We start from the raw sequence: 14,567 nt of genomic DNA, 5'->3' as shown, positions 1-14,567 counted from the left end.
TTGCTTCCAAATTTCTCTCCCTGTCTTATCATTGTATGTAGGTGTCCTCCAACATTGTGTTAATTCTTTTGATTTCCTCTAAATCTGTACCTTGTTTGAGAGTTTTATTATCTTTAAAAAGTTCAGATAAACTATGAAACTATTTTTGTTTAATCTGTCTCTGGCTTCCACCTTTTTCTGAGCTTTAAACATATTATTAATCCCCCACCAGACTTCACAGCATGAACCTAAACAAACCATCTGAACCTGGTCCAAAAAATCTGTTCCCCGTCTTCTACCTTAATTGTGGTGTTACTCTCCACTTCGTTAAAACTTTGGCCTACAGATAAATTTTGTTACTCTGGTAATCAGTATAATATCCAATAGGGAGGTTTCCACATAAATGTTTTAAATGATGTTACGTTTCTTTTTTTTTTTTTTTTTGAGATGGAGTTTTACTCTTGTTGCCCAGGCTAGTGTGCAATGGCACAATCTCGGCACACCGCAACCTCTGCCGCCTGGATTCAAGTGATTCTCCTGCCTCAGCCTCCCGAGTAGCTGGGATTACAGGCATGCCCCACCATGCCCAGCTGATTTTGTATTTTTAGTTAGTCAGGGTTTCTCCACGTTGGTCAGGCTGGTCTCAAACTCCTGACCTCAGGTGATCCGCCCACCTTGGCCTCCCAAGGTGCTGGGATTGCAGGCATGAGCCACCTTGCCCAGCTATGATGTTAACATTTCTAAGACAACCCATAATAATCAGTTTAACTCATATTGTACCTGAAGTTTACTTAAAAATGTGGATCACATATCACATTAGTAATATTTCTAAATGAGATGAGCAGCAATGATGGTCCTGTGCATTGATACTGGGCTGCTGTTGGAACTGGACTGAAAATGATGGGCTATCCTAAAGTTATTGGAAAGATAAGTGCATAGATGTGAGGCATTGGGTGATGTGAGGCAGAGGCTCAGGACTCTGGATTAAGAAAATGAGGCTGGAGGACAGGTTAAGCATAGTAATGGAAGACTTGATAGGGTGAGAGGAAAAGGTGTGACTTTTGAGGGAAGAGGACTTTAAGATGGTTATGGGTAAAGGAGGTGAGGATGGGGAATTAAGCTGGGAATGGAAACTGAGGTAGGTGGGTAATTATAGGAGCATCTGTTGTGAATTGACATGGTATTTCCCAGTTGGCCTCCTCTCAATTTAAATTACAGTATTATGGGTTTCCCCCATAATTTTTCCTCCTTCATACAACTGCCATTCTTATGTATAATTTATGTAATAGTTAATACCGTTTTCTTAATATTTAGACTTGGATGCAGGTAATTGTGCAAATTTCTTGTACCAACTTTTAAATTTTTTACAGTTGAACTTTTTTTCTTTTTTAAAGGCAAAGAACAGTGCTTGGCCCTAACAGAAAGTGGGGTGGGGAACAGTGGACCTTTCCCTCTCCCAGTTTTTACATATTTTGTGGATATGTATTGATTGTTACAATTTTCCCTTCAGGCTTAAGTATATTTAGTCAAAATCTTTCAGTCTGATAATCACAAAAGGTATCTTCTTATAATGTACATTTCTTGGAAGACTGGGAAGATTGGATGCGTTTTCCTATGTTAATTGGCTTTTCCTGTGTTGTGAATTGTCCCTTGATAGGTTTTCATGTTTTTCTATTGGGCTTTTTCTTTTCATGCATAAGAATTGTCTGTATTAAGAATGTCAGCCAGATTCCACATGTGTACATTTGTTATATATTGAGAGAACAAGAAAGCATGAGCAAGTACAAAGATATTTTAGCTTCTCTTAAACTTTTGTCCCCAACCCTGCCCCACTCAATGTGGAAGTTACTTAATCATATCTGTTCGTCTTTTCCTTTAAGGTTCCTACTTTTACTTTATACTTTAAAAGACTTTTCCAACTTTAGATTATGAAGCTACTTACCTTTAATTTTTTAAATACTTCTAGAAGCAACTGCCTTTTATTAGCTTATAATTCCTTTACGATATTTTCACTTTAGTCATCCCTCAAGATCCGTGGAAAATTGTAGAGCCTTCTAGGACCTCCTGTGGATACCAAAATTCCCAGATGTTCAAGTCCCTGATATAAAATAGCAAGTATTTGTATATAACCTGTGCACAAATCCCCCATATGCTGTTTTTTGTTTGTTTATTTGTTTTCTTTGTGTTTTTAAGACAGAGTCTCAGTCTTTCACCCAGGCTGGAGTACAGTGGCACAATCTTGACTTACTACAACCTCCGCCTCCCGGGTTCAAGCGATTCTTCTGCCTCAGCCTCCCGAGTAGCTGGGGCTACAGGTGCGCACCACCACACGTGGCTAACTTCTGTATTTTTAGTAGAAGCGGGGTTTCATCATGTTGGCCAGGCTGATCTCAAACTCCTGACCTCAAGTGATCCACCCACCTTGGCCCTGCAAAGTGCTGGGATGGCAGGTGTGAGCCACTGCGCCCAGTCCCCCATATGCTTTAAATTGTCTCCAGATTACTTATAATACCTAATACAATGTAAATAGTTATTGTACTGTGCTGTTTAGGGATAATGACAAGGAAAAAAAAGTCTGTACGTATTTAGTACAGACACAATTTTTTTCTGAAACTTTTGTTTCTTGGTTGACTCCATGGATGTAGAACCCATAGATACAAAAGGCTAACCATGTAATAAGTTTCCAGATCCAGTTGTGGGTTTTTGATTGTTGGTTTGTTTGTTTGTTTTTGAGATGGAGTTTCGTTCTTGTCGCCCAGGCTGGAGTGCAATGGCACAATCTTGGCTCATGGCAACCTCCGCCTTCCAGGTTCAAGCAATTCTCCTGCACCAGCCTCCCAAGTAGCTGGAATTACAGGCGCCTGCCACCGTGCCCAGCTAATTTTTGTATTTTTAATAGAGATGGAGTTTCACCATGTTGGCCAGGCTGGTCTAGAACTCCTGACCTCAGAGTGTGCACCCATTTTGGCCTCCAAAAGTGTTGGGATTACAGGTGTGAGCCACCGCGCCTGGCCCCGGTTATATTTTGATGCTTATTCTTAACTGTCACATCTTTAGAATATGCCCATTTAAGAGAATGATCTAAAATCCAATTCTGAGGTTCTGAGACTGCTTCTATTTTAATATTTGTAGCTACATTTTAAATTATTATTATACAGCTGAGGTTGTAAATGTTCAGTCTTTCAGAATTTATGAGGCGGCCATCACTCACCTACTTCCTTTTGAATGTCATAGAAAGGGAAAAACTATACAAATAGGAATGACCTTTGAAAGTAAGTGAATTAATGAATTCTATATTAATGCTTTTGTAGAAAGTGAATAATGCAGATTTTGTAATGTTAGTAAACCTATATGGTAGATAATACGGTAGGTAAGTGATGAGTAAAGCACAACTCTTGCTTTGAAGGAATGTATTGCCATTAATTTGGGGGTAGGTTGGGATTAGAGCAGTAAATAAAAAATGGTATATAAAATGGACTAAAGTGAGCCTCATAAAATCTCCCCAAAGGTACATTGTGGGTTTTAAGAGAGAGGATATTTTACTGATTATAAGGAAAACCTGAATGGAAAAGTAACATTTGTGATGACCATCAGTGAAAGGATAGGATTTTAGCAGGTAGAGAGGTGGGGAGAATACTTTGGACAGAGACAATTTTAGAAGGGGGAAAAAGAAACCCAAAATGGGAAAGCACAGGGCATATGCATTGGGGAAACAAGATTTGTGTGTGTGTGTGAGCATTAAGTATGAGGATAGTAGGAAATAAAGTTGGAAAGGTTGAAAAGATAGGTTGGGGTTACATTTGGTGAGCATTAGGGGTGTTTTCATTGACAGGGAAGGGAAATGATATAGATCTACTTTGTGGTGTATGATAGCCACTAGCTGTATACAACTCTTGAGGCCTTGAAATATGTCTAGTCCAATTGCGACGTGCTCCAAGTGCAAAGTACACATTAGATTTTTAAGGCTTAGTATGAAAAAAAGTCATTAAAATGTTTATATTGGTTACATGTTGAAATAAATGTTTTTGATATACTGGGTTAAATAAAATACTGAAGTTAATTTTACCTGTTTCTTTGTATTTTTTAATATGGCTACACTAAATTAGAAAATTTTAAATTATGTGGCTCACATTTGTGACTTAGATTATATTTCTGTTGGCATAGTGCTGGTATAGACAGAATACAACAGTATTTGCTAGTACCCATTGTGTGCCAGATCGTCTAGAATCTGTAATACAGTTAATCCTCATGGTAAACTTTATGAGGTAGGTTTTTCTCTTTTTTTTTTTTTTCTGTTGTGTTTTCTTTCTTTCTCCTTTTTTTTACAGATAATTTTATCACCTAGATACTTGTTTATTTTTTAATTTTTTGGTCACCCAGGCTGGAGTGCACTGGCACAATCTCAGCTCACTGCAACTCAGCCTCCGGGGTTCAAGTGATTCTCATACCTCAGCCTCCCTAGTAGCTGGGATTACAGGTGTGCACCACCACGCCCAGCTAATTCTCGTATTTTTAGCAGAGACAGGGTTTCACTATGTTGGCCAGGTTGGTCTCAAACTCCTGACCTTAAGTGATTGGCCTGCCTAGGCCTCCCAAAGTGTTATAGTTACAGGCGTGAGCCACGGTGCCTGGCCCCCAGATACTTTTTTTGTTTCTTTTCTTTTTTTTTTTTTTTTTCGAGTTGGAGTTTCTGTCCCCTAGGCTGGAGTGCAGTGGCGCAATCTCAGCTCACTGCAAGCTCCGCCCAGCTAATTTTTTGCATTTTTAGTAGAGACGGGGTTTCACCATATTAGCCAGGATGGTCTCAAACTCCTGACCTCGTGATCCGCCCGCCTTGGCCTCCCAAAGTGCTGGGGTTACAGGCGTGAGCCACCGCACCTGGCGATATTTTTTCAAGTAACTGGAGTGCATAGAGGTTAAGCAACATACCCTGAGATCACGCCACTACTAAGTAGGAAGCCAGGATTCAAATTTAGGCCTCTCTGGCTTCAGAGCCATGGTTTTCCCAGTATACTGTGGCATGTTGTCATTGGACTATTAAAGGTGATTGAGTTGGAGAATGAAGCGATTGGAGTAAGGCTTTTGCAAATTGTAATAAAGATAAATGAGGGGAAGAGACCTCGTTTCCAGCTTTCTTCTTTTTGTTTTGTTAATGTTCCTTTTTGCAGGAATGGCAGATGCTTTTCTTAAAATGATTTTTCAAACCCTGTCTTTTTGAAGTATCCTGTGTATTAACTGACTCTCAAAATATTTGTTTTATCGTCTCTGTAGATTTGATAATGGGCTGCATTAAAAGTAAAGAAAACAAAAGTCCAGCCATTAAATACAGACCTGAAAATACTCCAGAGCCTGTCAGTACAAGTGTGAGCCATTATGGAGCAGAACCCACTACAGCGTCACCATGTCCATCATCTTCAGCAAAGGGAACAGCAGTTAATTTCAGCAGTCTTTCCATGACACCATTTGGAGGATCCTCAGGGGTAACACCTTTTGGAGGTGCATCTTCCTCATTCTCAGTGGTGCCAAGTTCATATCCTGCTGGTTTAACAGGTGAGATTTAAATGGACAAGTACATTGTCTGTTTGAGAACATCACCTTGGGTAATATATACTTAAGTCTTGTCTGCCTTTAAGAAAGATACCTTACCTGAGGACTTCTCAAATAATTGTATGTGAAAATTAGTCTCTAACATAAAAATTAGTTTTATTGTATACATGGGTATGGTTCTGGAAAATTGGTGGTAACCTGATGGTGATTATGTACTGGATCATGTCATTAATTATTTTATTAACTCATTATTCAAATAGTTATTGAGCTCCCCCCACCCACCCCACTGTGTGGTAGGCACTGGGAACATAAAGATTAAAAACATATACCTTTCCCTCAAGAATTTGACAACTTCTCAGGATTATAAAGTGCTTAAGGCTTATAGTAGTTACTTAATAGATGTTAATTAAGTGACAGTGAAGTAGTGATAATAGAATGTTTCTCCCAGATGCTGCTGATTTAAAAAAGAAAAATCCTAAAGCTCAGAGAGTTGAAATGATTTTTCCCCCAAGTCACAGTAAGTAGGAGAGCTCAGATTTATTGTCCTCTTCCAGAATTCCAATTATTACGTTATCATATCCTTTTACAGAATAGCAAGAAGTGATAGTTGACAACCTTTCATGGAGAAGGAAGGTTCTTAAAAAAGTAGATTCAAACAGTTTTAAAAGAGAGAAAATGAGCTCTTTTGTAAAGGGCCCCATATCAGGATGCTTTTTCATTGAAGTAACGAAGTATAGCTGGCTTAAAAAGGTTGGGTGAGTTTCAGGGTTCCTTGACACAGCAGTTCTGTAGTGTCATCAAGGACTCAGATTTCTTTATCTCTCTTCTGCAGCCCTTGGGAGTGTCTTTATCCTTAGGCTTGGCAAAACAGCTGCCAGCGTCGTATCAAGCAATATATGTCCTCGTTAATAGCCAGTGGGGGCAAAAGATAAATCCCCACTACAAGCATGGACTGACTATACATTTGTTTCTTCAGTCTGTTCCAACTGAACCAGAAACAATAGCGAGGGCAGGCGCGGTGACTCACACCTGTAATCCCAGCACTTTGGGAGGCCGAGGTGGGCAGATTGCCTGAGCTCAGGAGTTTAAGACCAGCCTGGGCAACATGGCGAAACACTGTCTCTACTAAAATTACAAAAAAATTAGCCAGGCGTGGTGGTGTGTGCCTGTAGTCCCAGCTACTCGGGAGGCTGAGGCATGAGAAGTGCTTGAACCCAGGAGGCAGAGATTGCTGTGAGCCGAGGTTGCGCCACTGCACTCCAGTCTGGGTGACAAAGCGAGACTCTGTCGCAAAAAAAAAAAAAAAAAAAAAAAAAAAGCCATAGTACTGCTGTACACTGATTCTGTTAGACTTCATTTGAGAAGTTATGCATATTAAGTCAATTACAGTCTTAATTCCAGCCCCCTAACTCTGAATACTTCAGTAGTAGATGGCCATGAGGGCATTTCTCAGTCTTTAGCAAAAGTTTACTTTTAGAATTATGTTTGGGAAAGATAGTGATCTAAAATGGTTGAATACTGATACTTAAAGGCACACTTTAGACTGAGCGCAGTGGCTCATGCCTGTAATCCCAGCACTTTGGGAGGCCGAGGCGGGCGGATCACAAGGTCAAGAGATGGAGACCATTCTGGCCAACATGGTGAAACCCCATCTCTACTAAAAATACAAAAAAATTAGCTGGGCGTGGTGGCTCGTGCCTGTAATCCCAGCTACTCGGGATGCTGAGGCAGGAGAATGGCTTGAACCCAGGAGGTGGAGGTTGCAGTGAGCCGAGATTGCACCACTGCAAATCCAGCCTGGCGACAGAGCGAGACTCCGTCTCCAAAAAAAAAAAAAAAGACACACTTTAGTTACCTAAAGCAATTTACTTATATAAAATACTCCATTAGGGGTATTCATTTATTAACTCAGTGTCTGTGTATCAGGTATGGAGAGTTGAGCAAGACAAACAAGGTTTCTGCCCTAATGGAGCTTACATTATAGAGGGTTGGACAATAATTAGTGAATAAACAACTAAACAGGATGGATGATTAATGATCCTTAAATGCTGTGAAGGAACTAACTAGAATGATGGTGAAGGCCTTACAGTTAATCAGGGAAAGCTATCTCAAAAAGAAATCATTTGAACTGAGATTTTTTTTTGGCGGGGGGAGGGAGATGGAGTCTCCCTTTGTCACCCAGGCTGGAGTGTAGTGGCGCAATCTCAGCTCACTGCAAGCTCCGCCTCCCAGGCTCAAGCGATTCTCGTGCCTCAGCCTCCCGAGTAGCTAAGATAAGAAATGCACCACGGCACCCGGCTAACTTTTTTTGTACTTTAGTAGAGACGGGGTTTCGCCATGTTGGCCAGGCTGGTCTTGAACTCCTGACTTAGGTGATGCACCCGCCTTGACCTCCCAAAGTGCTGGAATTACATGCGTGAGCCACCACTCCCAGCCTTGAGCTGAGATTTGATTAGCCACAATGACCTACCTATGTGCAATCCTGGGAAAGAGCTTTCTAGAGAGAGGGAATAACAAATGCAACATTTAGGAGATACAGGGAGACTTGGAAGTTTTGAGTATAAACAGAGGGGAGAATTGTATAATACGGGATTGAAGAGTTAGGACACCACAATTACTCAGGACCCCATAGACTCTGGTCGGGAGTTTAGGTTTTATTCAAAGCTAGGAAGAAACTACTGAAGAGATTAAGAAAGGATTTGCATGATTGAATTTTCTTTTGCGAAAAACTGACTCTGATAGCTGTGTGGAGAATGGATGGTAGGGAAGCTGTGTAGAAGCAGATGAGACTAGCACTTTCAGTAGTCCACCCAGCCCCAATGAGAGATGACAAGGACTTGGGTTAGGGTAGCAGCAGTGGAAATGGAAAGTAAATAGTAAGTATATTAGAGGTAAAACTGATAGCACTAGTAATGGACTTGGCTTGAGTACCTGATTAGATAGTAGGGCCATTTACTTAGATAGGAAAGACTTGGGTACAGGTTAGAGGACAAAAATCAAGAGCTTTGTTTTGTAATAGATTTTAAATGCTTATTAGACATCCAAATAAAGATGTCGTCCGGGCACAGTGGCTCACACCTTTCATTCCAGCACTTTGGGAGGCCGACTCAGGTAGATCACTTGAGGTCAGGAGTTTGAGACCAGCCTGGCCAACATGGTGAAACCCCATCTCTACAAAAATACAAAAATTAGCGGGGCATGGAGGTGCACGCCTGTAATCCCAGCTACTCAGAACAGTGAGGCAGGAGAATCGCTTGAACCCAGGAGGTGAGGTTGTGGTGAGCCAAGGTTGTGCCACTGCACTCCAGCCTGGACAACAGAGCAAGACTCCCATTTCAAGAAAGAAAAAAATTTTTTTTGATCTGACAAGTCAGTGGGATTATATTGAGTACAGCATATATATATTCAAATTAAAAATATGTTGGCCAAAGGATACAAAATTTAGATAGGAGGAGGCAAGAGATCTATTGTAAAACACGGTTAATAGCAATATATTGTATTCTTGAAAACTACTAACGAAATTTTAAGTGTTCTCACCACAAAAATGATATGTGATGCAATGCATATGTTAATTAGTTCTAGTTAGCCATTTCACAAGTAGACATATTTCAAAGCATCCTGTTGTATACAATAAATATATACCGTTTTTAAAAAGAATATTAATTTATTATGGGGTTTTTAACCTGAATACCTGCCTTGAATGATTTTAACATTGAAATGGTCATGCATATTGTATACATCTGTTTTATTATTTGTTTTGTTTGCAAATAATAGTTTGGCTGTTCAGGATGCTAATCTCTTTAAGCATCTGCACATAATGCTAAATATGACAGTTTAGTTTTTGAATTTATGCTTTATAATTCATATCATCCATACCATTTTATTTTATTTTATTTTATTTTATTTTATTTTATTTTTTTGATGCAGAGTCTCGCTGTGTCGCCCAACCTGGAGTGCAGTGGCACAATCTCGGCTCATGGCAACCTCCACCTCCAGGTTTCAAGCGATTCTCCTGTCTCAACCTCGCAAGTAGCTGGAATTACAGGCATGCGCCACCATGCCTGGCTAATATTTGTATTTTTAGTACAGACGGGTTTTCGCCATGTTGACCAGACAGGTCTCAAACTCCTGGCCTCAAGTGATTCGCCCACCTTGGCCTCCCAAAGTGCTGAGATTACAGACATGAGCTGCTGTGACCATCTGATACCATTTAAGACAGAACATGACGTTTTTATCTTTAAGTGTTAAATATGTAATAATTTTGCTAGAACTAGTAAATTAGTTATTACTGGTAATGATTAGATGCAATTGTTCATTCATTATTTATATGAAGAACACTGCCTCACTTGTTTATAGTGCTTATCAATGCTTTTTCTGTCAAATAATTGATTTGAAATTTGACTACACTTCCAAGCCAGAGATGTTGCAACCATGAGTCAAAATTAAATTTGTTGACTGGACACAGTGGCTTGCGTCTGTAATCCCAGCACTTTGGGAGGCCAAGGCGAGCGAATCACTTGGGGCCAGAGTTCAAAACCAGCCTCGCTAACCCAGTGAAACCCTGTCTCTACTAAAAATAGAAAAAAATTAACTAGGTGTGGTGGCACATGCCTGTAATCCCAGCTACTTAGGAGGGTGAGGCATGAGAGTCGCTTGAACCTAGGAGGCAGAGGTTACAGCAAGTCAGTATCACACCACTGCACTGCAGCCTGGGTGACAGAGTGAGACTTCGTCTCAAAAAAAGAAACAAAATTAAATTTGTTTCTCCAAGTCTACAGAGTTTTACAATTTGCAGAATATAGTAGTAGTATGGAAGGTCTTCAGACAGTTTAAGACTAGTTATTACTACCAGTTTTTGAGTTATTGTCCCAGAACATAAAATATGGTCATGTCTCTCTACTTTAAAATTATTCAGTAGCTCCAACTTCTAAAAATAGTTTCTGGAGACTACAGTAAAAACTATCCTTAAGCTTTTTTTTTTTTTTTTTCTCTTTTTGGGCTGGCAATAGTTCTTTTTTTCTGTTTTGTTAACTTAGCTACATAATTTACCTTGGTGTTTTTTCCCTCTGATAGGTGGTGTTACTATATTTGTGGCCTTATATGATTATGAAGCTAGAACTACAGAAGACCTTTCATTTAAGAAGGGTGAAAGATTTCAAATAATTAACAATACGTAAGTGTCATGAATATTTTGTGAGAGAAATACTGACAGAAATCTGGTCTTTACACTGAAACTGCTGAGCTAGTTGTTGATCCAGAGATGAGAGAGGTAGGGCATGCGCTGCCCACTGGGTTTAACGATGCATTGGCTTCTTTAGAGGCATGTCGTAACACTGCTGCTGTAGCCAGAAGTTATTACTTCTACCATTTGTGCTGCTGTGGTTCTGCCATAAACAGAGATTTAAGAATGAAGAGTTATTGAGGGGGGTACATGTAAGTGTATTTTTTTTTTTTTTTTAATTTTAGGAAGAGAATTCGATGCTCCTATTTTTCTAAGTACCAGATGGTTTAAAGATCTTATCTCATCCTATTAAAAAAAAAAAAAAAAAGGAAAAAGTTGGGTAAGGAACCCATGTACTTTCCAATTGATGAAATTAAGTTGTTTTATTCCTTATGTGACTCTTAGACTTTTAAAGTCTAGAGGTACACTGTAGAAAATTTGATGCTCATTGTAGAAAGTAGATCGAATAATTTCATTAGCAAGCATAATGACCACTCTGTAGCTTCTCAAAATATGTATTTATGGTCTATTTGCTTCCAGTCATGTTTTCTTCCATCCTTGTTCCCATCTGCTACCAGTTATTGTTCCAGAACATAAAATATGGTCATATCCTTCTACTTTTAAAATTACTCAGTACCTACCACTTGCCATCAAGATAAAAGGAAAACAACAATGATAACAGCCATCATTCATTGAGAATTTACTATATGCTTCTCCCCTCTTCTGACTCTACTACCCAGGCATACTGAATTACTTGCAATTTTCTGAGTATGCTGGAGTTTCTCATACTCTCATGCTTTCACACATACTGTTTCTTTTTTCTGGAATGTGATGTCTCATCTTTCCATTTCTTTCCTTTATTTAGTTAATCCTACTCACCCTTCAAAATATAGTTAATATGTCCTTTCTCAAGGATGCCTTTCCTTACATTCTTCCTCCCCTGCCTGGCCCAGTCTATCCCCTGCTGAATTAAGTATCTGTCTTAGGTGTTTACATAGCAACCTATGCAAACCTCAATCATAGCTCTCATCGCATTTTGAATGACAATTTGTCACTTGCTTGTCATTCTTTTAGACCATTGGTTCTCAACCTGGGACAGAATCACCCAGGGGACATTTGTCAATATCTGGAGACATTTTTGGTTGTCACAGTTGGGGTGCTGCCACTGTCTTCTAGTGAGTCGAGGCCAGGGACACTGGTGAATATCTTAAAATGCACACAACAGCCTCCCACAGCAAAGAATGATCAAGTCCAAGGTGTGAGTAGTGCTGAAGTTGCAAAACCCAGCTCTAGACTGTGAATTCCTTGAAGTCGAGGACTGTTTTTTTACTTTTATTTCCAGCACACTCTAAAGTCTGTCACTTGATAGGTGTTCAGTAATGTTAGAATGAATCAATGAATGCTTAGCAGGATCAAATACAAGGTTTTTGGTTTATGTATCTCAAAGTGCTTAGTATATATGAGGAACCACAAACCAAGTGTATGAGTTTCTAAATATTTGAATTACTGAGGGATTTTCCATTCGTTTTCTAGAGAGCAAATTTATCTAGGCATTGATAACATTTTAATTTGGACAGTACCTTTTCAATTTTTGTCTTCGGTGAAGCAAAACATGCATTTAATCTTTAGTAACAAATCCCATATCTGTCTTCCTGTTTAAAGACTGATTATATTTGGTCTTTTCACATTAATTTTGAAAAAATGAGGGCTTATGTGTTATAAACCACACATAGTTCTCATGTTCTGAATTATTTAATTTTGGTCTTACTGGAATATTTCTAGATAACATGTTTATAAGTATGCATTATTCTAGAAATTCAGGGGTTTTTTGTTTTTTGTTTTTTGTTGTTTTTTTTTTTTTTTTTTTTTGAGACGGAGTCTTGCTCTGTAGCCCGGGCTGGAGTGCAGTGGCCGGATCTCAGCTCACTGCAAGCTCCGCCTCCCGGGTTTAGGCCATTCTCCTGCCTCAGCCTCCGGAGTAGCTGGGACTACAGGCGCCTGCCACCTCGCCCGGCTAGTTTTTTGTATTTTTAGTAGAGATGGGGTTTCACGGTGTTAGCCAGGATGGTCTCGATCTCCTGACCTCGTGATCCGCCCGTCTTGGCCTCCCAAAGTGCTGGGATTACAGGCTTGAGCCACCGCACCCGGCAAGTTTTTTGTTTTTTTGAGATGGAGTTTTTCTCTTGTCACCCAGGCTGGAGTGCAATGGCATGATCTTGACTGACTGCAAACTCTGCCTCCCAGATTCAAGCGATTCTCCTGCCTCAGTCTTCTGAGTAACTGGGATTACAGGCACACACCACCACTCCCAGCTAATTTTTGTATTTTTAGTAGAGACAGGGTTTCACCATGTTGGCCAGGTTGGTCACGAACTCCTGACCTCAGGTGATCTGCCCACCCCAGCCTCCAAAAGTACTGGGATTGCAGGCATAAGCCACTGCGCCCGACCAGAAATGCAGTGGTTTTTTTTTTTTTTTCCTTTCTTTTTTCTTTCTTTTTTTTTTTTTTTTTTTTTTTTTTTAGATGGAGTCTCATTCTGTTGTCCAGGCTGGAGTGCATTGGCATGATCTTGGCTCACTGCAACCTCCACCTCCCAGGTTCAAGCGATTCTGCTGCCTCAGCTTCCCAGGTAGCTGGGACTACAGGTGCACGCCACTGCGTCTGGCTAATTTTTGTATTTTTAGTAGAGACCGGGTTTCCCCATGTTGACCAGGCTGGTCTTGAACTCCGGACCTCAGGTGATCTGCCTGCCTCAGCCTCTCAAAGTGCTGGGATTACAGGCTTGAGCCACTGCGCCTGGCCCATCAATTCAGTTTTTAACTTTATTGCTCATTGTTAATTGTTTGGCTACAGGACTGTTAGAGCATTGTGTTGTTTTTGGGGTTTTTTTTGTTTTTTTATCTAAAATGAGTAAAAAAGAATATTACAATTTTATGTACTATAAAGAGAAAAGCATTTGGCAATAAAGAATGGACTACTGATACACATGCTATAACCTAGATGAACCTTTAAAAAATTATGCCAAGTAAGTCAGTTACAGAAGACCACATAAATGACATATTTCCATTTATATGAAGTGCATGCAGTGGGCATATCCATAGAGACAGACAGAAAGCTGATGAATGGGGTTGCCAGTGGTTGGAGGGAGTTGGGGGTGCGGAGTGATTGCTTATGGGTACAGGGTTTCTTTTGGGGGCGATGAAAATGTTCTAAAATTGATTGTGATAATGGTTGTACAACTCTGAATATATTAAAAACTAGTGAATTGTACATCTTAAATGGGGGAATTTTATGGCATGCAGCTTACACCTTAAAGCTTTAGAAAAAAAAAAGAAAAAGAAAACAAACGGAGTAATTTGAAAGATTTACTTCCCAAATTGTTTTATTCACCATAGTCTGTCTTAGGTTGAAAGAATTGTGTTAAAAAAAGAAATCTTATAACTGAAAGTGTGTAGGGTTTTGGGGCTTTATTTGGAACAGCAGTATGCAATTGTGCTTCCTTTAATTCATGTAACCTATTTTTTAATATCGTTCAAGTTTAATTCTTGATCCAATGAATGTATAAATAAAAAATGAAAGTAATACCCTTCGTTTACTTCAGATGGAAGATAGCACTGCAATATTTTGTACCTTGGGCAATTGTCTACCTTGCGGTGATTGCTGTTTTATGTGTTGCAGGGAAGGAGATTGGTGGGAAGCAAGATCAATCGCTACAGGAAAGAATGGTTATATCCCAAGCAATTATGTAGCGCCTGCAGATTCCATTCAGGCAGAAGAGTATGGCACTACCTCATATTTTATTAATTATTTTGATTTTTAA

The 14,567-nt window shown here is 39.7% G+C and overlaps 1 protein-coding gene across 8 annotated transcripts in view; it reads left to right on the top strand.

Moving 5' to 3' along the window:
* The window catches only part of LOC105464630 (YES proto-oncogene 1, Src family tyrosine kinase), an 87,321-nt gene that overhangs the window by 47,744 nt on the left and 25,010 nt on the right, over positions 1-14,567 (top strand). For 5 of the 8 annotated variants that reach the window (XM_071085581.1, XM_071085582.1, XM_071085583.1 and 2 more), the window contains exons 2-5: positions 5,251-5,529; positions 9,454-9,522; positions 10,600-10,699; positions 14,426-14,524. In XM_071085581.1, the coding sequence (XP_070941682.1) occupies positions 5,259-5,529; positions 9,454-9,522; positions 10,600-10,699; positions 14,426-14,524 (539 nt within the window). In that variant the 5' untranslated portion in view covers positions 5,251-5,258. Of the gene's footprint in view, positions 1-2,269; positions 2,295-3,144; positions 3,252-5,250; positions 5,530-9,453; positions 9,523-10,599; positions 10,700-14,425; positions 14,525-14,567 lie in introns of those variants that run through there. The other 3 variants (XM_071085576.1, XM_071085578.1, XM_071085577.1) reach the window with 3 other exon arrangements.

This window comes from Macaca nemestrina, chromosome 19 (assembly GCF_043159975.1).
Source record: "Macaca nemestrina isolate mMacNem1 chromosome 19, mMacNem.hap1, whole genome shotgun sequence".
In the NCBI taxonomy this organism is placed as follows: Eukaryota; Metazoa; Chordata; class Mammalia; order Primates; family Cercopithecidae; genus Macaca; species Macaca nemestrina.
This window is presented reverse-complemented; position numbering and strand designations above follow the sequence as displayed.